The sequence below is a fragment of the Maylandia zebra genome, linkage group LG16 (assembly GCF_041146795.1).
Source record: "Maylandia zebra isolate NMK-2024a linkage group LG16, Mzebra_GT3a, whole genome shotgun sequence".
NCBI lineage: Eukaryota > Metazoa > Chordata > Actinopteri > Cichliformes > Cichlidae > Maylandia > Maylandia zebra.
The window spans coordinates 25,343,239-25,371,212 of NC_135182.1; the positions used below are offsets into that span (position 1 = coordinate 25,343,239).

The following is a 27,974-nucleotide window of genomic DNA, read 5'->3' on the forward strand; positions in this document are numbered from 1 at the left end:
CAATGGGTGAAGTATCTTGCCCAAGCACACAACGACTGAGACTGCTGGAGTCGGGGCTCGAACAGGCAACCTTCCGATTACAAGACGAAGTGCAAACTCTTGAGCCACGATCGCCCCACTGGAGAAACCCAAGAGCCAGCATATCAAATAAAATGTCAGTTTCACAAATGAGCTTTTTTAAATAGATAAAGGAGGTTTGTTACATGTGACCAGTGTTTGTTTTGAGGAGCATAGAATCACCTGATGTAGATATTGTAGAGATTAAGGCTGTCCACAGATTTATCTCTAAGGAAATGGAACATTTATCCAAAAGTCAACACTTACAAGAACCAAATTTTTCACTCTGTCTATATGTGATTCAGTAAAGGTTTTGTATCATTTGGCAACCAATACTTTATTCTCAGTGACTAACAGGAGCTTCAGCTTCTCACAGGTGTTGTTGTAGGCAGCAGCAATGATAATTCTTTATCACTGTGGCCAAGCCGAGTAGACTGCAGTGCAGAAAATTTAAGACCAATTTATTTTCATTTTCCAGTCTTATGTTTTCTTATTAAATCAAATGAAGCAAATGCAAGTCCACAGTGCATGATCAGCCTACGCAACACATCACAAAGTGGCCATATTTTATTTCCACACCCTGCCATAACAGCTATAAAGCCAATCTACATCCACCAGTCAATCATAAGAGACTAAACATCAACCAATGGTTTCTTACAGGAAACATAGTGACTACACATTTACATAACACCCGGCTAAATAAACAGCAGAGAGCTGCAGTGCTCAGAGGGAGGTGAGTTGAGAGATTGATAACACACACCTCCAGCTCTAGATCACAAGCCAGCTCATTTTATAATCAGTGTTTTCCAATTCCCTAGTAATGACCAACATCTCAACCACCAACACAACCAAAATGACATCTACTTTTTCCATTATTTTTTTCTAGTGGCTTCATACTTGTTTGCATTCTTTAATGAAGGCTTTCATCGCCTCCTCATGAAACCTGCACAGATTTCACACTTTCTCTGTAAAATAAGTGTGTTTCTGCAATACAGCGAGTTTTCTTGCTAATGTGACCAATGATGCATATTCTAGGCACTGTGTACTGCTGCTACAAATTCCCCATGTTAATGTTAACTATTTATGTTCAGCACAAATGTTGGTGCAAAACTCAAGTTACAGAAGTTATAACCATTCTGTACTCCACCTGATGCATGCATGTTCACAACTTGCGTGTGGCTCCAACACATTTAAGCAGTCAAACATCCTTGTTTTGTATCCACTACCCCGTTTCCATCGTATAAGATATCCAATTACGCTGCATTACACTAAGGTCATAGCGAACCAGTAGCAGGCTAGGCGACGTTCTTGCGCATCTGGCAAAGTTATATACAAAATGCCACAATAATACTCGTTTTCTTCATTACTGGAGGGCTGTTATTACTCTTATCTTGTCTTCACACCTCCTCCTTACTGACGCATCTCTCAGAGCTCTGTCTATGCTGGCCAAGAGGCGCGCTCTCGCTTGCGCGTCCCCTTCCGTCGGCACACGGACGGGTGTCGGCGTGAGCGTCGTTGAGCTGTGAATGGACATTAATGGGGAATGTAATACACTTCTCTCAGTGACTGGTTTCGTCTGTTATTTAATCGCTGCAGCGGAAGAGTGGGTAAGTTTATTTTCTGCAGGTTGTGCATTTATTGAGAGACAGACTGTGTTCAGCTTTTGAATTCATGGACCGAAATTAGGAAGTACTTTCTAGACAGAGACAGATCTCTATGTGCCAAGTGCATATTAAGCTTAATTAATGTGGCATCAATATAGTCTTGGTACCCTAATTGTTTTTTGAAATGTCACTCAGATATTGCAACGTTGTCTTTGTACATGTATAAATCAAAGCAGAGCTCCCACTTTGCCTCCACCTTTGTGCAAAGCACAACTATTTCCACGCTTATAATTCGATAAAGTCTGAACTGGATGTTCAAAAAGACTCAGGAACGATGCACCATCTTTACACTTGTACCTTTCTATTTTTTGATAAAGTTACAGTCCTTCGTTTTCTTTTCTTTTATTCAGTTTACCCTCCTCTCAGATCTAACACAGTGACTTCATAATGAGCGTGCGGTTTTAATTATATAAGAGACAGCAACAAATTAATGTACCTGCTCCTGGTACAGGCTGTTTTTGCATTGACTGAGTATTGTTTGGATCTTCATGGCTTATCAAGAGTGAAAAAGGATGAGGAAAAAAAATCATCTTGTCTTGAAATGTTCTTCTGAAAGCAAAGGCTTTCGAGTTGCTACATGTGTGTTTGTGAATATATAATACAGCCATATTCTCTGGCTGCTCATAATGTGCTTCACATCAGAAGGACATTTTATAGCAGGCAATCAGGTTTCCAAATACCTGGTGGAATTCAGCTACAAGGCTTTTTTGCTGCAATGAAATAGTTCTTTGACCAGCAGCATCAGCAGGTTCACTGGTGTTCCTGGACCAACCCATGGAAGATCAAACCTACAGCATTACATCAAGTGTGCTCAAGGAGGAGGATGATGTGTGGTAGAGACAGGCAGAGCCTTGTATGTGAAGGGAGTGTGGATGTGTTTGTGTGCGTATTACAGCATATGTGTAGGATTATGTGCTGGTATGATAAAGAGAGAGTGAGAAACAGTGATGGCATCAAAGGAGAGGCTTTGCTTTTTCATATAGTTGTGAGAACCAAGCATGGTCACATATCTGACTGCATGCATGTTCATGCACATCTGCAGATGTGAATGTCAATATCCTAATGGGCCAATTTGGCAACATTTATATCTACTAACAACATTTGAAAAAAAGAGTATTTCTTCCCTGATGTGTGCACATGGCTGAGTCTTTTTATGGAAAATATGGCAAGGTTAGTTTATAGTAAGGTTATACAATGACTTGGCTAATGGTGAAAGTCTGTGTTTTCAGGATATGGAAATATCAATGCTAATCGCAGGGCTTGTCCTGGCTACATGTCAGTTGGACACAGTAAATGTTCATCCACCCCTGACTTCCTGCCTCGTTATAAAGGATATACATCTTGCTCCACTGACATTAATATTGAGATAAGATGTACATATGGATATAACTCCCAGGATACTAGAGTGGTCCATGTGCACGCACAGCAAAGTGCCACACCATCCTTCAGAAGCTTGAGGACAGTATTAAGGACTCTTTCATTTAAATGACATGAAATATTTGAGAAGGTCTCCACGCTGGGCTCTTTTTCTGGTCAAGGTGACACATTTACTTATGGAACTTAATTACAGCTGCGAAGTTATCTTGGAAAGAAAAATAGTGGACCTCAGTGATGAGTAGCAGAGTCAGACCAAGGACACGTCGTGGCTCGTGATGGTCTGAGGGCCCCGGAGTAGCAAGTATTTAGTGTAGCTCATGCTAACTGATTCCCATAGATACAATATCACATACCAGAGTGATGCTTTATCCATTTCATGCTTAACAAAAAGATCCAAGTCATTGCAAAATCCATTCTAAAATTTATGTTGCAACATATACTGCAAGACAGAGTAGGATTTTATTTTTTAAATATCAATAAGAGCAGTAGTACAGCAATAGAATCAATTTTGCCTGAGGCTAGTTTTTATTGACAGTTTGTCCTACCTCATCCTTACTTGTGATCATGCTTGATTCTGCAAGAACATATTTACCTCATTAAATTATTAAAGCTTCATACATCTTTAGCTGACACATTTGATTTTGGTCAAAGGTCAAATTTACAGATAGGAAATTTATGAGATCCCATTTTAATAGTCACAGTTTTAATAGCAATGGTACTACACTACTTCTGTGTTTCTTAACGAGGGTTTAGGGACCTTCGGGGAAGGAGGTGGGTGGGGTTGGAGAGACTTACAAAGACTTCAATAAAAAGAGAAACATTAAAAGCAAACAAAACATGGAAAATGAGCAGAATATATATATATAAACATTTAGCAACAGAAAAAGCAAACAAAACACAAAATGACAAGGGTTCAACAATAAAACAGACACCCATGTCACACATTCTGCTAATTCACCCAGAGTGCATCACGGTATTCTGTGTAAGAAATGATAAAAGCATCCCTGCAACTTTATGTAAATGTGAATGTAACATTAATATTTCCCTTACGCTGAAAGGTAGCTGAAAAATATGCCTCTGAGAAGTTCTGAGAGGCAATGTTGGTAAACTTTAGGCTGTAAGCTTGGGCTGCAGGATTATTATTATAATTACTCCATAAGGGATGAGCAGTAAAGAGCAAAGCTCTATGGCAATACTGAATAACCTGTGCGTTGATGCATTGTGCTCTGAATATTTTACAGTTTGAGTTTTTGCAGCCCCTCAAAGGAAACTAGCAAACAGCACTGAGTAGATGAACTAAACCAAAAGGTGTAGCGGATGTGTTTGCTCACTACAAAAATGATATTTACCTTGTGTTCCCCTTCTGTTTATGTCATGCGCCGATAAACTTGTTTTCTTTGCATCACAGTGGATTTCAGTGCTTAGCTGAGAGTTCTTCATCTAACATAAGACTCTTTAAATATTTAAAAGTATGTAATATCTGTAGTTTTGTGATTGGTATGCAGACAAGACCTGCTGTTTCTGTTTACACTTTGAATTATTTGATAGTATCAGCAGTGCAAAAGACAGTATATCAGCAAAATAGAACATCTTATATTGTTTGTCCTGAAGGGGTATTTGTTTGCTGTCTTTACTCTTAAATACACATGTTATCCTTTACCTGTGGCCAGTCTTTTACCTCAAAACATAATTTTATTAGAGAAATGAAGCTTTTAAGATTTCTCTTTCAGCTGATCCAAGTAAATCAGATGAGGGCTGGCACATTTTTCATAAATGTAATGGCTTAAATCGTTTTAAAGAAAGACTTCTGGGACAAGCATTATCTTGTCTTCTTTCCATTTCCCTCTGGCTCTTAACAAAGCCCAGCCACATAGCTGATGTACATCTTTTCACTGACACATGTCACAGAATCAAGAGCCTCAATCAAAACCTGTTTAGACACATCTGACCAATTGCTACCAGACAATGAAAATATATCTTGTTGAATTCTCTGTCTCATAGCTCTGCCTGTCCTAAAAAGATGTGCATTACTGCTTTCCAGCTACCTTAAAAAGTCCAAGGCCTCCCCGAATCAATGTTTAATTAATTGTCACCAGTACATGGCAGATGAAAATTCAAATTAAGGGTTCTTATGCCTACATTAACCGCCAAAAGAAACCGAAATCTTGACAGCTCTTATTGTTTTTTTCATGGATTTTTGAAGGCGATGCTCAAAACCATGACAGCAGAGAACAAACATAGCAATATTGCACACTCTCATTTTTGTGTGTGAGAGAGAGATAGATAAGTGTGCAGAAACAATAAAATAGCCACCTATTTACTTGTTTTATTCTTAAAAATTAATTGAAGCCATTAGACATTAAATGACTTTGCAAGGGTGATGAATGCACACTCTAAAAGAAAAATACAAAATGAAAAGAAAAACAGGGGTTTGTTATTAGCCCTGAAGAGTCCATCATCTGGTCATATCTAACTGAGTGGACTCTGCCCTGGACCTTGAAAGATGGTCTCCCCTATGGCATCTTATATGAAATTGACTCCTAATGGAACAGGGGGGGAGGACCCATAAAGACCCATTAGCGGCACCTAGAGGCTGTAATGTCCATTACACAGAGTGTTTTAAGGAATAAACAACTCATCATACTTATATGCTCATCTTGAAAGCTTATGTAACAATATCACTTGGTTAGGTTTGTTTTCTGAGAGCAATGCAGTAAAGACCACAGGATCTCATATGTCCATCCATGTATTCAATTCTATTCTATGTCTCTTTCTATGCCTGCATATCTTCTGGGGGCTGCATCAAAGAGACAGCCCAAAAAGTCTTTTGGAGACCTGAAAGTCTCACAGAATCCTTGCATTCATCCCAAAGGGAATAGTGTAGCACAGTTCCCCCTTTTTCTGCCAGTTCTTCCCTTTGAAAACTCAAAGCGTCACTAACTTATCCTTCCAAAAGGTGCAGTTATTTTTGTATCATTTATATAAATTATATAACATTCCTGTCAATAATATTATTGATAATGTTAAAAAAACAGATTTATGATGTGGACATGCTATGAAAAAGGTGAAGGCAAGCAAACAGCACTATTTGGTTCATTTTCTTAAACACATTTGATGATACACTATGAAACAGTGATGGTGGTAGACATGTTTTTATTGAAGTGGGGGTGATTGTTTGTTGGAAGTACCATATAATAAAGAAATTCACGCTGCATTTGCATTCTGCTGTTCCCTTTTCATCTGCTCTAATAGGTTTATTAAAAGTGGATCACCATTAGAAACAAAGGGCAAAGTGGCCTGTAGATAACTGCTGATGCCTTTCAAAGCCTAAAATTGCTTAAATTTGACTCTGACAGCTATCTGTGAAAACATTCCCTATCTATAAGCCTCCCGCAGGCTTTACACCTTAGTATACGTTTGCAAAGGTGTTTGTCTATGTAAATACAGATGTTCTTGCATGTAGTCTCCCAACTCAAATACAACATGTAAGCCCACAGCGTTGATGCTTTATGTAGGTAGAATGCTGTACTGCTGAAAAGTTGTCATGTACGGGTAAGGTAATGACAGCAAAATTAAAAGTGAAGAGGAAGAAACTCTGAAAAAATATTACTTTGAATCTGGGTCAGGGACAAGTTTCTGCCCAAGTGGAGGAGTTTAAATACATCAGGATCTTACTCAGTAGTGAGGGGAGAGTGAAGTGGGAGATTGATAGATGGATTGGTGCCGTCTGTAGTGATGTGGATGCTGTAGTAGTCTGTTAAGGTGAAGAGGAGCTGAGTGTTAAGGTTTATGGTCAGTCTATGGTCCCACCTTCATCTATGGCCATGAACTCTAGGTACTGATGGAAAGAATTCGATCACAGATTTGAGTGGCAGAAATGAGTTTCCTCCTAAGAGTGGATGAGCTGTCCCTTATCAATAGGATAAGGAGTTTGGTCATTTGGGAAGCTGGGGGAGGTTTTCTAAGAGAGAATTTAATAATTCTTAGCAGGCTTGCGTCAGTATCCTCTGAGATGGGATGAGGACATGGCCTGGCAGAAGGAGGTTTGGGGTTCTCTGCTTAGACTACTGCCTTTGTGAGCTAGACATGGATGGATGGACGGACGGACAGACGGACGGACGGACGGATGGATGACAGACAGATGGATGGACGGATGGATGGATGGACGGATGGATGGATGGACGGATGGACGGATGGACGGATGGATGGATGGACAGACGGATGGATGGACGGATGGACGGATGGATGACAGACGGATGGATGGATGGACGGATGGATGGATTGACGGATGGATGGATGGATGGATGGATGGATGGACGGATGGATGGATGGATGGATGGACGGATGGATGGATGGATGGATGGATGGACGGATGGATGGATGGATGGATGGATGGATGGACGGATGGATGGATGGATGGATGACAGATGGATGGATGGATGGATGGATGGATGGATGGACGGATGGATGGATGGATGGACGGACAGTACACAGCTACAGCATGTAGACAATGCTGTGCTAAGCTCTGCATAGTACCAACACACAACCATGTTGAGCACTTCACTAACAGGATGAAAAGACACAATGCTTGGCCAAGTATCTTTCTTTGGAAATCGGGAGTTCCAGTACACAGTGAGGGTGTTGTTCTAGTGGGTCAAGTGAGAAAAGAAATCATGGGAAGCGTCAAAGCACCGACAGTGCCACAGGTTTTTTGGATAACACCTAGATATAGTAGGGATGAGTGCGACTAATTAACTCTACATTAAAATGTTGCTGTTTGACACCAGAAATTCAAGTTGCCAACTGGCATGCTTCTGTAGTACTTTTATGTGGCTGCATATAGTCTGTGTAAGAATATAACTAAGAAACCATTGTTTAACTCGAGTGATTAGACTGGGCTCAGTTTTAAATGTTTTCTGTCGTTTTTTCTGTCTTTTAGGCTAGTCGACTAGTCTATTTATTTTCTTGTTTAACTTCAATAAATTAGTCTCCAGGAACATCCCTAGATGGTAGCTGTTGAACCTAAACAGAACTGTCATAACCAGCTTAACAAATACTGAAAGCCTTTATTGCTTTTACTCAAATGTAAAGAGTCAGATTCAGCAGCGTTATCTTTACTTTACCTGTCTCTCAAGGCATCCATTCCATGTGTCTACTCCGCTCTTGTGTTTGTGCCACACTGACACACACAGGGAGGGAGAAGATGCAACACCAACACACAAGCATGTTATTTTGAAAAGCATATAATGCAAACATGTTTAAGGACCCAAAATACAGAGACTTTTATGACTCTTTATAGCTAAGGTCAAATAATTGTGATGATTTCACGGTCCATGAGCTTACAATTTTTACATAGTTAAAATTACACAATAATGTAAAAATCTAGGAAGACAGATAAAAGTCAGAGAGATCCATTAAGAGCCATTACACAATACTGAAATTAAAAAACAGTAGAGAAATTTAAAAAAAATCTAACCCAAGATTAAAAGCTATTCAAAGAATGAATAAAACTAGTGATGAAAGTAAATCAAAAGCTAAAACGTAAACATCCTTCCTAAATACATGTCTGCTCAAACAGGCATTTGGGTAATGTTTGTGTACCAGTTCTGGTTTTATGTATTTATGAACTGTAAACCTTGGAGATGCAGGCAGCGCATTCCACTGTTCAGATCCCACAGCCTCAAAAGCTTGATTACCCAGGGTCCTTAGGCAAACTGTGTGACCACATACACAGGAGCTGAAGCAGTATTTGCACATAAGGATGAGAATTTTAAACTGGCAAACCTCTGTATTATCTGTTGCGAGCTCTAAGAAATTGTGTGGCACCTGTTTATTGACAGCATTAAAGAACTTGAGCCTTTATGAACTCTAAGCTTTATAAGGTTTTCCCCTTAAGGAAAAGGTAAATATAATCAAAGTGGTATCATATTGTAAAACTCTCTACAACATGTCTCAAGGCCAGCAAACATAAAGACAATAACTGAGCTCTGCTAGACATTATGTGCAAATACTGCACTTAATAAACTAATCCGTAAGGCCAGCAATGTTGTGGGGATGGAGCTGGACTCCCTCAAGGTGGTGTCGGAGAGGCGGATGCTGTCCAAGATAAAGACAATGTTGGATAACACCTCCCACCCACTCCATGACATGCTGGTCAGTCACAGGAGCACGTTCAGTGAGAGACTGAGATTACCGAAAAGCACCACTGAACGACACAGGAAATCATTCCTGCCTGTGGCCATCTCCCTGTACAACGCATCCACTTAACACACTGTTTGCTGCTACAACTACACATGTTTCTTTTCCAACTATTTATTTATGAGTGACTTATGTATGTATGTATGTATATATATATGTATATATTGTACTATTCTTAGTTAGTGTATTGTCTGTCTTGTCTTAATGTTGGTTTAAAATGGAGCACTGTAACAAAAAATAATTTCCCCCAGGGATCAATAAAGTATTCTGATTCTGATTCTGATTCTGATTATGAGATAATTAGGAGGTGTGAAGTTTAAAAAATGCATAGCAAACCCCAGATTTTTAAGATAAGAAATAAACCAGTATATACCTTTGCCTGACATGCTAACCAGTTGCAAACTTCATAATCAGGAGTGAAATGCAGAGGTCAGGTAGCATTAACACAGAACAATCACGCGGATAAGAGGATATTAAATGATCATTTAAATTCTCAGAAGAGCAGCTACAGATCTCTCATGAGGAAAAGTACCTTTTTTCCAAAAGCCAGGCTGAATATCATCATAAATATTGTGCCTGTCTGTAGCTGGCTATAGTTCAAGGACACAGCAGGGTCTAAGCAAGGCTACTACTTAAGTAAAATAGGGGTAGGTAAATCCTGACAATGAGGGCTTAATTACTGCTACTCTAGCAGGGCCAACACTGACAAAACTTTTAACAGAGGACAGTATTAGTAGAAGATGACTTCATTTTGCTAATCAATGGCATCAGAGCTTGAAAGCTGATAAGTTGAAATAAGTTCTGAACAGTCAGAGATGAAGCTGATACGTCACACGACGAATACTGCTCCTCATAACCATAACCTTATCAAGAAAAGAGTAAAAAAACTTATTATCGCCATGGACAGAGAAGCATTGTAGAGAAGAGTGGGGTGATGAAAGAATGTTTTTGATAGCATCAAATTCAATCTTTAGATTTCTTTTATGATGCATTCAATAACTGTAAGTGCTCGGGTCAGAAACGCTTCTGTCTAAGACAGCCGACAGCATCCGTCCTCGGAAGAAAAACATTGCAAAGACATTTAGTCCTGGTTTTTAGTGGTTTTAGCCACACTGTCCTGCAGAATTGAACAATCTTCATTAAAAGTTTATTGCTTTGTGAATTGGGGACCCAGACAGGAGTAAAGGGGTACAGCATTTTAGTAGAGCCTTGAATGGTATGTACTGCAAGTTATGCAGCTTAAAGGGATTTTCAGTGCTGTTCATCCAGGCACCAGCAGTCTGAATACAAATTTCTAATTGGCTTTTCCCTAGCGGTTTTCTTCAGTTCAGGTTGAAACATCCTCCACTTAAAAGGTCAAATAATTCCCTCTGCTTGTAGTTCAATTTCAGCTCATTTTCACCACTGGGAACACAAGTTGTGTGTCAGTTCAGGATTTCTTCATTGAGGACAAACCTGTTAAATAAATCACGAAGTTTTGATTTATTAAAAAAGAAAAACAGGAGTGTTTTCTGTGATGTTACCAAAACAATGTGGCTTAAATTAGTATCCAGCTGAGTCACATTGGTGAGATTGTTTTCAAACTAAATTCATCCATCCAATCCCTTAACTGCTCGTTCAGTTTACATGGTTACAGAGCCTCTGGAGCATATCCCAGTTGTTATGTGGCGAGGAGGGGTACACCCTGGACAGATCACTGATGCAAGGGTGTTTGAAATGATTTTGATTGTGATCCGATTGTGCAGCTTTTGTCCTTTACTCTTCCAGTGAGAATTGGCAGTGACCTCATCGATTCGTTCTAGCAACTTCCAGAGCTGTTAACTTTGTATGTGTGGGAGGGTTGTAGATGCAGGAAAGTAAAATAATGTTGCATTATTATTTGTGTGTTTAGGTGTTTGTGAGTTACACTGTAACTGTGAGTATTGTTGCTTGTGAAATGTGCATACTTCAGAGTAAGGATCAAAAAGCACAATGGATTTGTGTGCTGTCGGTGCGTCTCAGGCTCAAAACATGCATACCAAGATTTGCTAAGCTTTTATTTTGATTGCTCTGTACCGATGTACTCGAGCATCCTGATGTCAAAATTGGTCAGAGAATTTATCTCGGCAATTCATTTGTTATGACATGAAAGCTTAAACATAATGTATTGGTAGGACTGTAATGGCAAGACACTTTTTTAAAATACATGATATTTCTGTTTTTGCAACTCTCTACTGCAAATTCTGCAGCCCACAGTGACCGATGTGACAATCTCAAAAAGTTTAATTTACATAAATGTCTGTTAAGTCACTTTTTCCAAATAAGGTAACAAAATTGTAACTGCATCTAAAATGACCATATTTGTCTGTAGGGATGTTTCCATCAAAGGTTTCAGTCCACACACACATTAAAAGGTTTTACCACAGAGGTGTTGTAGATGAGATGGCTCTGCATGGGTTCTCTCTGGGTATTCTGACTTCCTCCTGCAGTTTAAAGAGAAGCATTTTAGGTAATTGGCTATTCTCATTTGGCTGCATGAATGGTTGTCTGCGTCTCTGTGTTAGCCCTATGACAAATTTGTGACTTGCCCAATGTACCCTTCGTCTTGCCCCATGAAAACTGGAAAAGGGCTCCAGCTCGCCCTGAAAGAAAATGTTTGAACTAGATCTTCAGGTTCTGGTGTATACAAGTTGGTGTAACTCTTCTCTGCATGTCCACTGATGCAAGTGTTTGCTTGGTTGTAATGCCTCTAAAGGGCTGGTCAGAGCAGGGAAATTTGTGGAAATGTACGGATGGAAAAACAAACTGATTTTCAATATGGCATAATCATGTGACATCTGAGGTGCAGAACAGGAGTGTAGTCCTTTTTTCATTTTTGATTGGAAGATCAGAGATAATTAGAAACAAAAAAGAAGCAGTGACACTGAGCCATTAATGTTGAACTGCAGGTCACAGTTATTCAAAACTGATGATACTGAAAACTGATATAAGAAAATGACTTTCTGACCTTATTAAAGCTTCCTTTTTTCCTGACCCCAAACATTTTGTTTTTACTAACAGCAACTATCAAATTAGTCATTTTCACTGAGAACAGAAATCTTTAAATTCAGTTTGCATTGCACTGGATAAAATACTGTAGATGTAAAACTTGTGTTGACTTTTGGCGTTAGTATGAGTTTAAAATAGAAACGTAGCCAATATCTTATGTTTGTTCCTGGTGTCTACTAGAGTATAGCTGTTCAAGAAGTCCTGATTTATCTCATTCTGGGCCTCTGTGCGGCCCCCTCAGTTCACCCACTGTATTAAAGAAGCTATTTTAGCTGCTATGTGTTTAAGGCCACCCTCCCTTCAAGCCAGTGTTCTTCTAACTGGTTGTTTTGTTAGAAAATTGTTTGAATAACAGGTGGGTGTGATCACAGATCAAAATAAAGTAAAATAAAAAGGGCATTTAGATCACTCTGGGGTGTAGGCTTTAGGCTTTACAAGGGACTGACTAATCTCTGTATTTGAATCTTCATCTTTTTTAATATCCGTATCCATCATTACACTGGTGAAAATCATTAAAGGCAAAAGTAATCTAATCTTGTGTCACAAAAGTTTAAGTTGTATCCAGAATTGTTTTTTATATTACGTCTGAGTGTGGCGTGAAGCACAGTGTACTGTAGTACTGGTGTAAACTTCTTATTTCTGTGTAGCTTTGAATGTAGAAGCCCAGAAACAATTACCAGTGATGTGCTCTCTGGTAAATCCAAAGTAGACTTTAATAAGCAGTAAAAGAAGTAATAAAAGACAGGGATATAAAATGTATTCTGATAAGCTTTGTTTTCTGTAACTTCAAAGTTTGCCTACGCATCATGAACTGATTAAATACAGCAGGAAGTGCATGTGTGTCTATAAACCAATTGCTTGCTGCTGTGAGTAGACGTGAGATTCATCACATTCTTTTAAATATTTTAGCATTTAGTTGAAAACAAGACAAATAAAAAGATTCTATTGCACTCTTAGAAATATTGTTACTTAATCTTATTACATTCCTACATTTGATATGACACCCTTCAGTCTGCAGGAAAGCCTCCTCCCACTAAAGCAGTTTAGAGCACAGTGATAGTCTCGCAATAGAACTTTGTCAGTATTTGGGGGGAAAAGTAAATCTCTGCCCTTGTTAATTCATGAATCAGCTATGATGAGACACATTCTTTGGAAAGCTGGGTTCAGTTTCACTAGCTACACCCAGGCCTGATTACTGCTAGACATGTGGATAACGAAATCACTTAAAAACAAGTTGTTCTGACAAAGTGAAATAGACTAAAAGATCTCAAATAGGAACAATCAACACTCTAAAGAAACAACTGAGAAAACAAGGTTATTGGCTATCAGTCTGAAAAGGGTTACAAAGGGTTTCTAAGGCTTTGGTACACCAGCAAACAACTGTGAGAGCCATTTTCCACAAGTGGAGAAAACTTGAAACAGTGATTAACCTTCCCAAGATTGGCTAGACCAAGATTACTCCAAGAGCAAATCAACAACTTATCAAGGTCACAAAAGAACTACAGAAATTAAGGACTCACTTCTCTAAGTTACGGTCTGTTTATTTCACCAATAAAAAAGAGACTTGGCAAAAACCCATAGGAGAGCTCAAAGGGAAAAGGCACTGTTTAACCAAAAAGAGCAGAAAGGCTTATCTCACACTTGCCAAAAAACATCTTGATTATTCCCAAAACTTTTGTGAAAATATTCCATGGGACAAAACTTTGTGAGTCCCATTACATCTGACATTAAACTAACACATCATTTTATAAAAACAGCATCATACCAATGGTCAAACATGGAGGTAGTGTGATGGTATGGGGAAATTCTGAAATTCCAAAAAGAAAATCCCCCAGTTATGCAGCAAGACAATGATCCAGAGTACACCAGTCCACCAAACAAAATAGAGGTTTTGGAGTGGCCTAGTCAAAAGTGGCATAAATGCCTTTGAGATTCTTTGGCATAACTTAAACAGGCCATTCATGTTTGAAAACCCTGAAGTATGGCTGAATTAAAACAATTCTGCAAAAGGAGAGTGGGCAAAAATTCCTCCACAGAGATATAAAACACTCATTGCCAACTACTGCAAACGCCTGATTTTACGTTTTTGCTGCCAAGGTGGGAAGAACCAGTTGTTAGGTTTAGGGGGCAAACCCTTTTTCCCCCCCACATAGGGCGATTTAAGTTTGGATAGATTTAATTAAATCAACATTTAGAAACTGCATTTTGTATTTGCCTGTGTTATCTTTGTATAATATTGAAACTTGTTTGATCATCAGAAACATAAGTGTGTCATGTGTAAAAATATTTTTCAAAAACTGCAAAAAGAAAGAGAGTGATAAGAAAAGGGTCAAATACATTTACACAGAGCCATATATGGAGTATTTTCACAGATTCACTTTGCAGCATGACAAAAATACAGCCAGAGCCACGGAGAACAAGCAGAGGAAGAGTGAGGAGTCCTGTACCAGATGGTGTGACTCCCACAGGGCCCTGATCTCCACATTACCTAGTCAGTATGGCATTAAATTAAAAGAAACTGAGGCAGGATAAATCCACAGAAGAACTGTGTTAATTGTGTTGTCAAGTATTGAGAGAAACTATTGCGATTTTAAAGGCAAAGCGGGGTCACAATAAATATTCATTTGTTGAGGTTTTTACTAATGTATGTAAATAGAAGAGCCATTATACAATACATTTAAATTTCATTGTATATTTTACACAAGTACATATCCACAATTGATTTCCCATATTACAAATTTAACACTGTTTTTTATACAAGTGCCATTTCCAGCAAAAGCAATACTTAAAACTCCAAAAGTAATCAAATTAAAAATGAGCAAAAGTCTCCTCAAATTACACCCAATTTACTTAGTACTCAGCAGAAATTAACCCTAGTAATTCACCACTCAAAACTCTGGAGACGGCAAGAATATGTGATTAAATATTGTAGTTTTTTTCCCTGACTTGCTTGAAAATTTGTTTTGAAAGCTTAACACCTTAGAGTTATATTATTAATCATAGTAATTTTTGAACCCCCTACAGTTATGTCAGCCTTTTGATACTGTATTCAGATTTTAAAGCTGCATACAAAAGAATTCAAAGCTTTTTTTCACCTTGCAGTCTCAAATCACTTGTCTGTTTTCAACAGTGAAGAACATGCAGTTTGAGTCAGCAGGATGGAAGTTTCAGTAATTTCATGTGTTTCTGACAGTATATTACTAATACACACATCAATCTCTCAAGAAATGTGTCTATAATAGTCATGTATAAAGTGTACAAATAATTTTACATTGATTTATCCACTTCTGGTACTTCAGTAATAGATTGTAATAGATCTCTTTAATTAGGAGTTAATTCATGATCTATAGGAAAAACAATAATCTTATTGAAATGATTGGTCAGTTTTCAAACCAATTCTCATGTTGTCAAAAATGTGGTTTCCATATTTTTAGTTGTGCTGTTGTATTAATGTACATTTGAAATTAAAAAGTCAATGCCTTAAATTAAAAAAAAAAATTAAATAATCAGTATGAAACAAGTCAAGACTGCCATTGTTAGAAAAAGGACAACATATCTTTAAATAACTTACTTCCACATGAACACTTTTTTCTCAAAGACTTCCCATCACTTTAGCCATTTGCTTCCAATCTCCCACCCGGTCCATTTAAACTGTGTCGTGTTAGAAGGTAACTCTTGCAGAATTAATGAACACCGGCGGAGGATATTAGCTCCTGCTGGTTTGAGGAACTATGAATGCACTTGGATTCATTTCATTTGGCTGATTATGCAGTATTACAGCTACTTATTAATTATCTAAATATAGTTATAGATTCAGTATGCATATGTGGCAAAGTGTTCACAAATTCATAAGCACTCTTTAAAAGCTCTATGCTGAATTTCTCACCAAATTAGCTGTGCAGTGCAGAAAATGGCATGAGAGATCTTAGAAAAGGCTCACCCCCACCAGGATTCAAAATAAAAGCCTTACATGGTGTTTTACTCAAGGGTATAGGCAGGAACTGAGGTGGTGAAATTGTAGACTGATTAACTGTGGCTGTAAACTTAAACACAAACAAAATGTGTTTAACCTCTTTAACCATTAGGACTGCGCAACATTGATCGTCCCGACAATGATATATAATGACAAAAAACCCCCACATTTTCTGTAAATTCGGTGAATCTTGGGCAACTTGACTTGCGTGAAGTGTTTTCAGCTGGGCATCTTGTACCTGGAGTTTAGTGTTACATACATTGAAACAGCAAAAATTTTCTTTGTGAGTATTTATTTCACGGCGTGCTGCGGAAAAAAGCCTGTTCTACGGGGGTTAGCACCTGATGGCTCTTTTTAGCTTCTCATCCGTAAACACTCTGCATACTATTTCACGTGATTAAGTTTATTTTGAAAAATCTCAACAGAATCTATTGTGAAAGGTTTATGTGGAAAATAAAGATGCGGACGGCGGAGCCACGCAATGGATTTACTGTCATTGTTGCTAACGACAACGCATAAAAACAGTCGCTTGTCCGTCCGTAGTGTGGTTATATTAAATATAAGAAAAAGAGAGAACTTCAAGAAATTCTACAGTGACCATCAAAACGATGAAAAAATATTGCCGTAAACAGTTTATTTTGCAACACCACGAAACAAACGGTAGCGTAATATGAAATGATAGATGTTTTTATATCGTCATCCGATATATATCATTATATCGAACAGCCCTATTAACCATGCTGACTAACTTTAAATTTATCTGGCCTTTCATTTAAAATATTTTTTTCAAGGCTTAAATAACTAAAAAAAAAAGTCATTTAAGTCACATAAATTTTAAAATTGTGTACTGCAATAAAATATCATAATAATATGTATTTTTTAAATGTACAAAGAAGCCAAATAGTACTAAGTCTTCTGCAGTTTGTAAATATAATCAGCACATATCATGTTTAGGATCAAGAGCTGGTGAGACGAAAGTTATCACACAGTTATCAGTTAAACATTAACAATCACAGTGCTGTACTTTCCACTCTAAATGCAATTAAACCAGAAAAAAAAATGTTTAACTGCTTGCATATTCTTTGAGAGTTTTCTAATCTTGCTTTTCTCCACAGCGTGATAAGTGAAATAAGAATAACTTTTTTCCTTTTTTGTCGTAACTACTCACCAGTAATGTTTACTTTTTCAATCAATGCTCTCATCAGCTCAAATAACATTTGGCTCTTCAGCTGTAAATTGATGAGAGATAAGCACTCTTGTTTCCTGGCAGTAGCTGTAGGCAAATCCACTCACTGGCCACTTCATTAGAACCTCACCAGCACTGTGCTGGATGCCTGTTTGTCTTCAGAAATGCATTAATCCTTTGGGGCACATATTCAACAAGGTGCTGGAAACTTTCCTCAAAGATTTTGGTCCATATTGACATCATAGCATCACACGGTTGCTGCAGATTTATTGGCTCCACATCCACGATGCAAATCTGTTCTACCACATCCCAAAGTTGCTCTTTTAGATTTCTGATCTGTTGATGGTGGGCCAAAAAAAACTTTTGAGTTTATTCAAGTTTTGTGAAATTGCACAAGTTTTCCTGCTGAGAGCAGCCATTGGAAGATGGGTATGATGTGGAGAATAAGGCATGCATATCGTCAGTCAGCAACAAAACTGTAGACTGTAGCATTTAACTGATACTCAGCTGGTATGAAGGAAGTGTGGCAAGAAAATGTTCCCCACATTGTTCCACCACCACAAACCTAAACCACTGATTCAAGGAAGGATGGATCCATGCTTGTGTCTTAAATTCTGACTCTAAGATTCAAATTTCACATGATACATTAGAACAGACAACATTTTTTCTGTCTTACATTGTAAATTTTTAGTAAATCTATGTAAATTTTAGCCTCAGGCTTTGTGTTCTCAATAGTAATGCGTGTGTTAGAGATTTTCTACATTATACATTATAACCAAATCTCTATAATACAATATAATCAAGTAAGCCTTATATTTTAACCAAGTATGCCTTATATTTTGTGTGTTCATATATTTTCACATAACCAAGCCTATTGTTGAAGAATCACCTAACCAAGTCTATTGTTAAAGGAAAACTGATGCATTCCTTACCTCAGTGTCTGAGATGTTTGACAGCATGATATAATGATGCATTCTTTTCCTTTAGTGTCTGTGATGTCAGATAAAGCATGATATACTTCTGTATTCTTATCCCAGTGTGTGAAAGATCAGATAAGTTGATTTAATGTTTAACCTCTTCCCTGACAGTTAAAAGAGGAAGTACTATGTAACCCATTTTTGCCTTATAAATAAAGCAAGCGAGCCTGTGCTCGGTGTGTTTTGTCTTCTCAGAGACATTCACCCGTGTGGGTGTCTTCTCAGAGACATTCACCCGTGCGCACGTTTTCTAATTACACTCTGAGTCGGTCTGCAGTTGTCTCATTTCTCTTACTTGTGTTTGAACAAATGTCTACCCCTGACAGCGTGCCACCCAGTGTCGTCTGAATTAAATCTGCTTTGAGGGTGGATGTGTTGTATGTTCTGCATATTTTGGTTTTAACAATGAGCTACAGTTGCCTTCCTGTCATCTTGGAGCAGACTGGCCATTCTTCTCCGACCTCTGGTGTCAATAAGGCATTTTGGCCTGCAGCTCACAGGACATTATCTCTTTTTTTGCACCATTCTCTGCGAACTGTAGAGATGGTTGTGTGGAAAAAATCCTAGTGGATTAGCACTTTCTGAAATGCTCAGAGCAGCGCTACTGGCACTAACACCAACAACCATGCCATGTTCAAAATCCCCATTCTTCCTCATTTTGATTCTCAATTTGACCTTCTGCAGGTCGTCTTGAGCATATCTACATACCAAAATGTTGATGCCATATGATTAGTTGATCAATGAGCAGTTGAACAGGCGTACCTAACAAAGCCGCCATTAAGTTTAGATTTCTCTGAAGTAAATACTAGTGTCAGTCTTCAGTTTCTGACATTAAATCTAGGAAAAGAAGTATTATCCCCCACTTGCTCTCCTGTTTACTTCCTGTCATTGTATTAATGAAGTGCTCAATTTAGGTATGTCATACACTGTATTTGCTTTACCTCATAAACTAATAACAGTGACAGACTCACCTAATTGTCTCCTTCAGTAGCGTTCTAATTCGGATAAGGACACCAAAGAGGAGGGTTGGGCAGACAAGGTTGTGTTGCCAGGATGTTCAGTGATGCTGACAGGAAAATGCTGTAAATTGTCATGAGGCCTTGTGTCGCTCCCCCACGCTCAGATGTTTGTGTAGTTGTTTTGTAGTATCTTTGTGAGCGGAAGATACTAGAAACATTTTAAACATTTGTTGTGCACTTTCGTCACCCCCAATAAAACGTGCTACTAGCCATGTGTTCTTCAAAGGGACTGAATCTCCTGAAATGGATTACCTTCATTCACAATAAACTGTAACTGACAGATACAGGTAGAAATGACCCATTCATTTTTAACTAAGTGCAGACAATGTTGGCATTTATTGCTACAAATACTTCTTCAGGTTCCTATGATTAGGTAGCAATCTTGCCCTTTAGGGCAGAGAGTGTATATGGCTTAAGTAGGGGCTAGTCTACAACTAGTTTTGCCTGTTTGGGTTCCTATAAGGAAAGTCTGTAGGTAACAAATTGTGAAATTTGGAGCATGCCTGTGCCCCCCATTGTAGGGCTAGAATGTGCAGTACATTTAACCATCTGTGTGCAGACCGAGTGGCCCCACATGGGCCCCAAGCTGCCATGTTTACTTGATATGGATGCTCAACAAAGTATTTCAGGGTTATTCTAAAATGTATATATAAAAGGAAGTCCATAATATACACTTTAACTTCCAAGCCAACACTTCAGAAGTTGAACCTGATCACATAATATATTTCACATATCACATATATATTCACACATACACTTAGACGTGAGTGTGTGAATTATATTTGCAAGGTCATATGTTCATGAATTGTCCAATGAAGGAGAAGGAGTAGATATATGAGGCACTTTAAGATGGTAATATCACAAATTATTGTACCTATCGGTGTATTTTGTTTGTGTTTCTAAAAAAAAATGTGTGGAGGTGATCTGTAACAGTGAACACCAAATAACCAATACTGCATTACCTGCCAAATGAAATGAAAACAACAGCAACAAATGCACTACAGCAGCTATATTTGCCTCTGGTGAGTGCTGAACCAGTTCCATCAAATTAAGTCCTCAGTGGGCATCTTGCCAGGTAATACATCTATCTCCATGAAGCAGGTAGGGAGAGCTGCCGGTGACATGGTGTGTATCCGCTTGTGTACAGAAACCCACGAGACACGTGGAGGACACAGGTCAGTGAGCGAGAACACTGCTGTAAAATAGAGATGACAGTAATTTAGTGTACTCAAAAAAATAAATAAAATAAAATCAATGAATTAGATCACATTAGTAGCTGGCACAAAATGTCCTTTAGTCTTTGTCACTGTTATCCTGAATGTTACACTTTTTTTACTGGTATTCTTTATCTAAATAAAAAAGTCTCGTCACTTGATTAAAAATAAGGCTAGAGCTGTTTAGTTTAGTTCAATGCCCTAAGCTATACAGGCTGTGCCCAGCAATGCTGTCCAAAGTCTGCCGGGATAGCCCCGTCCCACACCTTAGTAAGTTACTTTATCATTATAATATTGTAGTGGAAAGTATTTTTCTGTCCCAGAATGCAGAATTAATCTTTTAATTGTACTTTTATTCAACTTAGAAACAAATAAACAAACAGCAATAAAAGCAGTAATTAACCTCCTTAAACAGTTTCCTTTGCAGCGTTACTTCTGGCTAACTCTGTCATTTACCTCAACCCCAAAATTAAACAGATACAGAACAAGAAAATAAATAAACAGACAGATACTGCTCTGCCCTCATAGTGATTTATTTAGCATCTTTCCTGAGCTGTCAGTCACACAATCTGGTTTTTCACAACTCTCATCCTTCACAACAACACTTGGCAGCTTGATGTCCAGCCTGGGCCAAACTGTGTTTTAGAGATTGTAATCCACATGGTAAATGCAGCTTCCATGAAGCTGTAAGAAGAAAACAGAGAGAGAGTGAGAAGAGAAGGATTGAATGTCAGGGGAATGACACCTTTTTCACTGATTGCCATCCTTAAAAGTTGATGTTTGTGTGTATACATATAGTATACTGCACTGACTGTTTTGGTTTGTAAATGCTTTTACCGTATGTCTTTAAGTATTACTGAAAGACTCTGGTTAAGATTGGATTATACTGATCTCTATGACATCATCTGTGAAAGTTGGAGAACGATTTTAGCGCGTTTCTGCTTTGTCAGCCTTGAGGTGACAAAGCAATCTACATCCTGAATGTAGTAGACTGCAAGAGTACAATAATCTTGGAGCACAGTTTTATATAATAATTGGGTGCTGTGTAAATCGTCCAATATTAGCAAATGTAAAGATCATTAAAAGTAACTTTGCAGTGTTTGGGTCTCTTATATCTTATCGCAACTTATTCATAATATATAGACTGAAAGTAAATAACGAAAATAATGGAGCAACAGGGCAAACAATGGATTAAAAAGTTACTATGTAATTTTGAAACAATGTGGCTGTGATACAGTAAATTAAGTTCTTTCTGCAGTTTGCTATTTCTACAGTTTGCCAAATTCAAGCAAAGGGACTGGTATTTTTTTTTTTTTTAACAAAGCAGATCAGACTAGATTCATGCTGGCTCACTGGAGCTTATCTTCAGATGACCTCGGACTGAAAGCCTGTCTTATAGAACATTTCAAGGCAAAAGCAGATGTTTTCTTTGTTGCATATAATAACTGGCTGACACTGTTTTTGCATACGTCAACCATTGTGCATGCACACAGAAATGCCCATACTCTATGTCTAAATATACATTTTTGCAAAGACACTGAAAAAAATAAACTATTTTCAGATGCACAGCTGAAAATATGGCAGTGCTGTAACACAGAGTGCGACAGAAGTGCAGCGGTAATTATCATTTATCTAACTGAGTAATCTGCATATTAAGTACTGTTAGGGTTTCTTGCAAACTCATCCGTGGGTAAATGGGAAGGAGTGTACAATTGCATCATTAAGCAGAGGAAGGAAATTTCATTGCCATTAAAGACTGATATCAAAGGTGTGAAGGAAGTAGAGACCATCTTGTAATGGGATTATACCAGCTGCGATGCAAGTGAGTTTTTAGACCACCATTAAAAAAAATATACAGTCATGTGAATAAGAATGTTTCCACAAGACCCTACGCAGTCCTGTGAAAAATTAAGAATACTCTTAATGCTTCCATAGGAATTAAGAAGAGAAGTAGCAGCCAGACTGACAATCAAATGATTAATTAATTAATTAGCAAAGGGGAGTGAGCCAAAATTCTTCCACAATGATTGATTAAAAGACTACTTCACGTTATGGTATGGTATAACCTCTTGACTGCATAGATTCCTGCGAAAATGTTGTTTTTCTCATCACTGTATGTTGATTTACTAGACAAATCTAGTTTATAGGAAAAGTATCAAGAGGACAGAGGATGAATTAAGGTTCGTACTAGTGCCTGGGGGTATTAGCTACTCTATATTAAGGAGTCAAATCGCCCACCCATCATTTTTGATATCAGCTACACACCTGTAAAGTTTCATGACTGTGTCTTACACAGTTGTGACAGTTTCGTTGGACAAAATCTGTCCATAGTTAATCAGGATTTACTTTCAGTCAGTGTGGCAAAATTTGTTTTCTCAAACTCTGTTCCACCAAAAATGAGGTGTACACAATTTGTCATAAAATAACTATAGTTCACAAGGGGTTTGTGTCAGTGTGCTTTATCAATAGAAATCTGTACTTATCTTATGCAGTAAAACAATAACACTAAGCAGCAGTGGCACAGTCTGACTAAGGGATGGCCAGTGCCCACACCTTGGAGGATGCTGCAGTTGAAGAATACTCATCGCACAAGCCTGCCTCTGCACTGTTCTTAGTGAATTTCACCTACATATTATATCTTTATGGGGATTTCACCTAGATTACATTACAGTATGGCACCAGTAAGAGCTAACTATGGACAAGGTAAAGACACATTTGAAAATATTTTGTGCTAAGTCAGTAAGACTGAGGTATTGTGAACTGAAATCTCTTATCTCATTTACTCATTATATAGTCTTGCCACCCCAGAGCCCCGGACATACCGCCTGGGAATCGAACAGTCTCAATAGAGACCTGACAGTCAGAGTTTGGCTGCCTCTGCTGATTACCACATTAAGTGAAAGTACTGTACTTCTTGTGTTTCTATAGCAACAGTTTCCACTCTCGTCTTTGGGATACTGAGCAATTGGTGGAGGAGAGCTGCAATGGCAGCCAAATCTATGCTTTTTAATTTAATCACAGTGGCTGTTGCTAAATTAATGGCAGACCATTACACATTGGGTGTAATGGTCATACCTGCAAATAGGCCTCCATTTGGACTGAAGTTGCTGATCGTGGTTACAACTCTCTGATCATGCTGCTGGTGCTTTTTTATGTTTTATAAAACTTTTTAATCACATTAATTTTAAAAAGCCTTGATAACAACATATACACTAACAAATCATAACATGAAACATAAATTAATCATATTAACAACCAATGAACTGAACCATATTACTGTAGTAATCATTGGTGGTACTGTTGTTGCATGTTTGTACATGATTATGAGTGCTTGATAAGAAGGCAACTTAATTTTTTTAGGTTTGTGAAGGTTCGCTTATTATCCATGAGGCTTGTTCAGTTTTAAAACAAATAGCCTAGAGTCGCAGGTATTTAAACCCTAGTCGGGGGTGTTCCCCTAGAGGGGGTCCTGAGAGTTTCTGACCTAGTATTAATCGCGTGAATTGCCACATGAGCTAAGGTGTGAAAAAAAATTTGGGTCATTCCCATCATCATTATTGTTCCAGTCCACCATCATGTGAGCTATTAAGATAGGAAAGATGTAAATGGGGGGTTGAAATGCTTAGGAATTGATTGTTAGGTACTGAGAACTACTGTATCCTGGATGACTGAGAACCTACAGATATTTTGTACATGATTATATTAAAGTGTAATTCACTGTACTTTTAAAAAGTGCAAAAAAGTGCAGTGTCTTGAAATGCATCTCTACTGTTTTGGGGTCTTTTTCTCTCTCTCTCTCTCAATATTCACCTTTTTCACATTTCCATCTCCCTCTCTTTGTGTCCCAGGTGTTGATGAGTTGATGACTGACAGAAGTGATGTGATAGCAGGTCTGCCAGGTTAGACAGATCAGAGCAGACCGTCTGCTGCACAGTGAACCACCTGGATGCAACACGTTACAGCATAGACAGGTAGGACTGGAGTAATATATATGTAATGAAAGATTTGGCCAGACTTTTGTGGGCAAGGCAGCTGTTTCTCCAAGCTTTCTCAGCCAAGTAATGTTTCAAGACCCTAGCAGACTTTAAAAGCATATTTTTAATTAAAAGAAAACTGACTTAATTCATTTTGACATCTTTAATTTATGAAGTCCAAAAAGCGAGAAAATTGACTGATAGTTCAAAAGAAAAATAATAGTGCAAGTCTTTAAACTCCGTCAGAGATTGTAGCCCTATCGCTTAATAACAATTAATACATGCAGGAAAAAAATAAATTTAGACTTGCGCAGCCTTTCTTGAAAAGGAATTTAGTAAAATACAATTTCCCCTAAGCCCCTTTGATGTCTCACTCTCTTCATTTTCTCTTTGCTTGCAGAATGGATTTCCCCAATTACACTGAAGGGGTGTTTGCCACAAGCAACGTTAGCAGGAATGACTCACTGGAGACCACTGAACTTCCCCCTAGTGAAATCCTGCTTACTATAACTCTGTCTGTGCTGGCCATCCTCACCACATTTTTCAACTGCCTGGTGATAACAGCTATTGCAGTCACTCGCAAGTTGCACCACCCAGCCAACTACCTCATCTGCTCATTAGCAGTGACCGACTTACTGGTGGCTGTGCTGGTCATGCCCTTCAGTATCATCTACATCCAAAAGAAGAGCTGGGTCATGGGTCAGGTGGTGTGTACCTTCTGGTTAAGTGTGGATGTCACCTGCTGCACATGCTCCATTCTGCATCTTGCTGCAATAGCCATTGACCGTTACCGGGCTATCACAGACGCAGTGGAGTACTCTCGCAAACGTACAGGAGCCAGAGCTGGTGCAATGGTGGCAGTGGTGTGGCTCCTGTCCATCCTCATCTCACTCCCTCCTCTACTGTGGCAACACTACAGTGGCAATAATGACCATGAAAATGAGTGCATCATCATCCATCCTCACATGGCCTTCACCCTTTATTCAACACTCGGAGCATTTTATATTCCACTGCTGCTCATCCTCATCCTCTACTATAAAATCTACCTGGCCGCTCAGACCCTATATATGCGGAGGGAGGCTAGCCGGGCTAGCCGTCACTCATGCATGACCAATGGCAGCATGATCCCCTCTACCTATCCTGCTGGAGATGGTGATGCCGATGGCGGGCCTCGAAGTCCTGAGCCTGTAAGCCCACCGGAAAAGTCTTTCTCTGAACCCTCAACAGAGGAAACTCCACGTGAACGGGTCCGTGTGTCTGTAAAGGCCTTTAAGTGCAAGTCACGACGGCACGAGTCACGCAGTGAATCACGTCGTAGTCAGTTATACCAAGGACCTCGAATCTCGGGCTCACGAGAGCGCAAAGCGGCATCCACGCTGGGGTTGATAATAGGGGCCTTTGTCGTCTGTTGGTTGCCGTTTTTTGTCAAGGAATTGATTGTCAACACCTGCGGTTCTTGCAGTACTTCAGGGGAAATGGCTGACTTCCTGACATGGTTGGGCTACCTTAATTCTCTGATCAACCCTCTGATCTACACCATCTTCAATGAAGACTTCAAAAAAGCCTTCCAAAAACTTGTGAGGTGCAGTCATTACCTCTGATGATTATTTATGCATGATCAAACCTGTACACCATCTATATATGAGAGGAAACAAAATTAATGGCTTCAGGTCAAAAATACTGACTGAATAACTGAGTTATTATGTCTGAAAAAGAATAATTTAAAAGAGCAAAAGGATTGATACTGGAAAAGAAACTTCATCAGCCACTTCAGCAGCCTAAATGGCACCGACTCAGCAATGAGATGGTGCGAGTTCCCAATTGAAAATCAAGTCCTGCTATTTATAGAAGAGCCTGAGACCTCATTGATGTTAATTGGAGTATGTAAAGGGACACTGAGAAAATGTGCCATCACTGACCTTTTTTGAGGCCTGAGTTCTGAGCATTAGTGATCAGCCCCATTTATACGTCTTGAAATAGCTGACCATTATGTCTGTTTCATCTAATGACCTCCCTTCTGCCGAGTCCACGCTGCTGGCTTAAATATTGGACATGTGTAAAATACCACAGTATACCAAGTTGTTGCTTTTTGTGGCTGTGATGTTATGAAAGGTGACTTGTTTTCTGACTGTTGCAATGATTGTTAGCAGAACTAGTATATATTTAGCCCTGCAAAACATTCCAAAAATATTAAACCTCCATTGATTGATGGTTTGACCTTCTTGTAAGTTAATGGTACAGGTACTGGCTTCATTTACTTGACAGTCTAAAAAGACATGGGAAGATATGGTCTAACTTTCATAAGATGTCAATGCCTGAACTTAACAAATAATATTTTAAATGTTTACAATTAACAGCGTAAAATGTAATTAATATAAAGAAAAAAATTTTAACATCTAGGGCTAAGTCATACCATAAATAACAACAAAATACTGGGGTACCAACATAAACTTGACCCTAAGACTTTTGAAAAGGTCTACTGTTACAAGTTATACAAAGCACTGCCACTTTTATTGATTTTTTTTCAACATCATTTGATTATTTCCTATGGTATTTATATATTATTTATCTAGTGGAACCAACACCCCATCTAGCTTCACTCCCACACCATAGCTAGCATTAGATTAATTGAAGGTGAGAGTCACTGGTGGAGAAATCCTCATTACACTACTCCCACTCAAGTACTTGGAATAGAACTACTATTTCTTTATTGGTTTCAAGAGGGCACATGATATGTTGATGGATGTGGATGAGTCAAGTGTGAGGGTGTACTGTATACCAATGAGATAATATAAGGCATTCCATAAACGTATATAGATCTCTGACAGTATGACCAGTCTGCTGTTTCTTCCTTTGTTTTTCACTGTCTAAATAATCAATAATAAATGGTCCACAGCTGAAATATTTGTTCCTGTTCTTCTCCGAGTTAAGTAATTGTTTAAGGAGAGAGTATCACCATATTCCCTGTATGTATGGAGAAAATGGTAGCAGGAATACCAATGATAAGCTGTATGTGTAAATTAATGTTATTATGCTATATTACATCAGTCTGCTTACTGTTTAATGTGAATAGAGTGGATATTTTCCATATTTTGATTTGATGGTGCCCCCTTGTGGCAAGAAGAAAGACACTCTGATTGGTTAGTACTGTCTTTCAATGCTACAGCAACAAGATTCATGAATCTGAAAATACTGCTCACTTACTCTCATCGGTCAAACAAATAAAAGTAATTAGAAATAAGCATTGCTGTGCAAGTTCTCTCTGTGTCAAATGTTTGTGGATAATGTTTTTACTTACATCATAAACA

At 38.5% G+C, this 27,974-nt stretch overlaps 1 protein-coding gene across 1 annotated transcript; it reads left to right on the forward strand.

Moving 5' to 3' along the window:
- The first annotated feature begins 1,553 nt into the window (after positions 1–1,553).
- On the forward strand, positions 1,554–27,907 carry htr1fa (5-hydroxytryptamine (serotonin) receptor 1Fa). The gene is made up of 3 exons (XM_004555556.3): positions 1,554–1,664; positions 24,541–24,663; positions 25,067–27,907. The coding sequence occupies exon 3, from the start codon at positions 25,068–25,070 to the stop codon at positions 26,265–26,267; it is 1,200 nt and encodes a 399-aa protein (XP_004555613.1). The 5' UTR covers positions 1,554–1,664; positions 24,541–24,663; position 25,067; the 3' UTR covers positions 26,268–27,907.
- Positions 27,908–27,974: the final 67 nt, after the last annotated feature.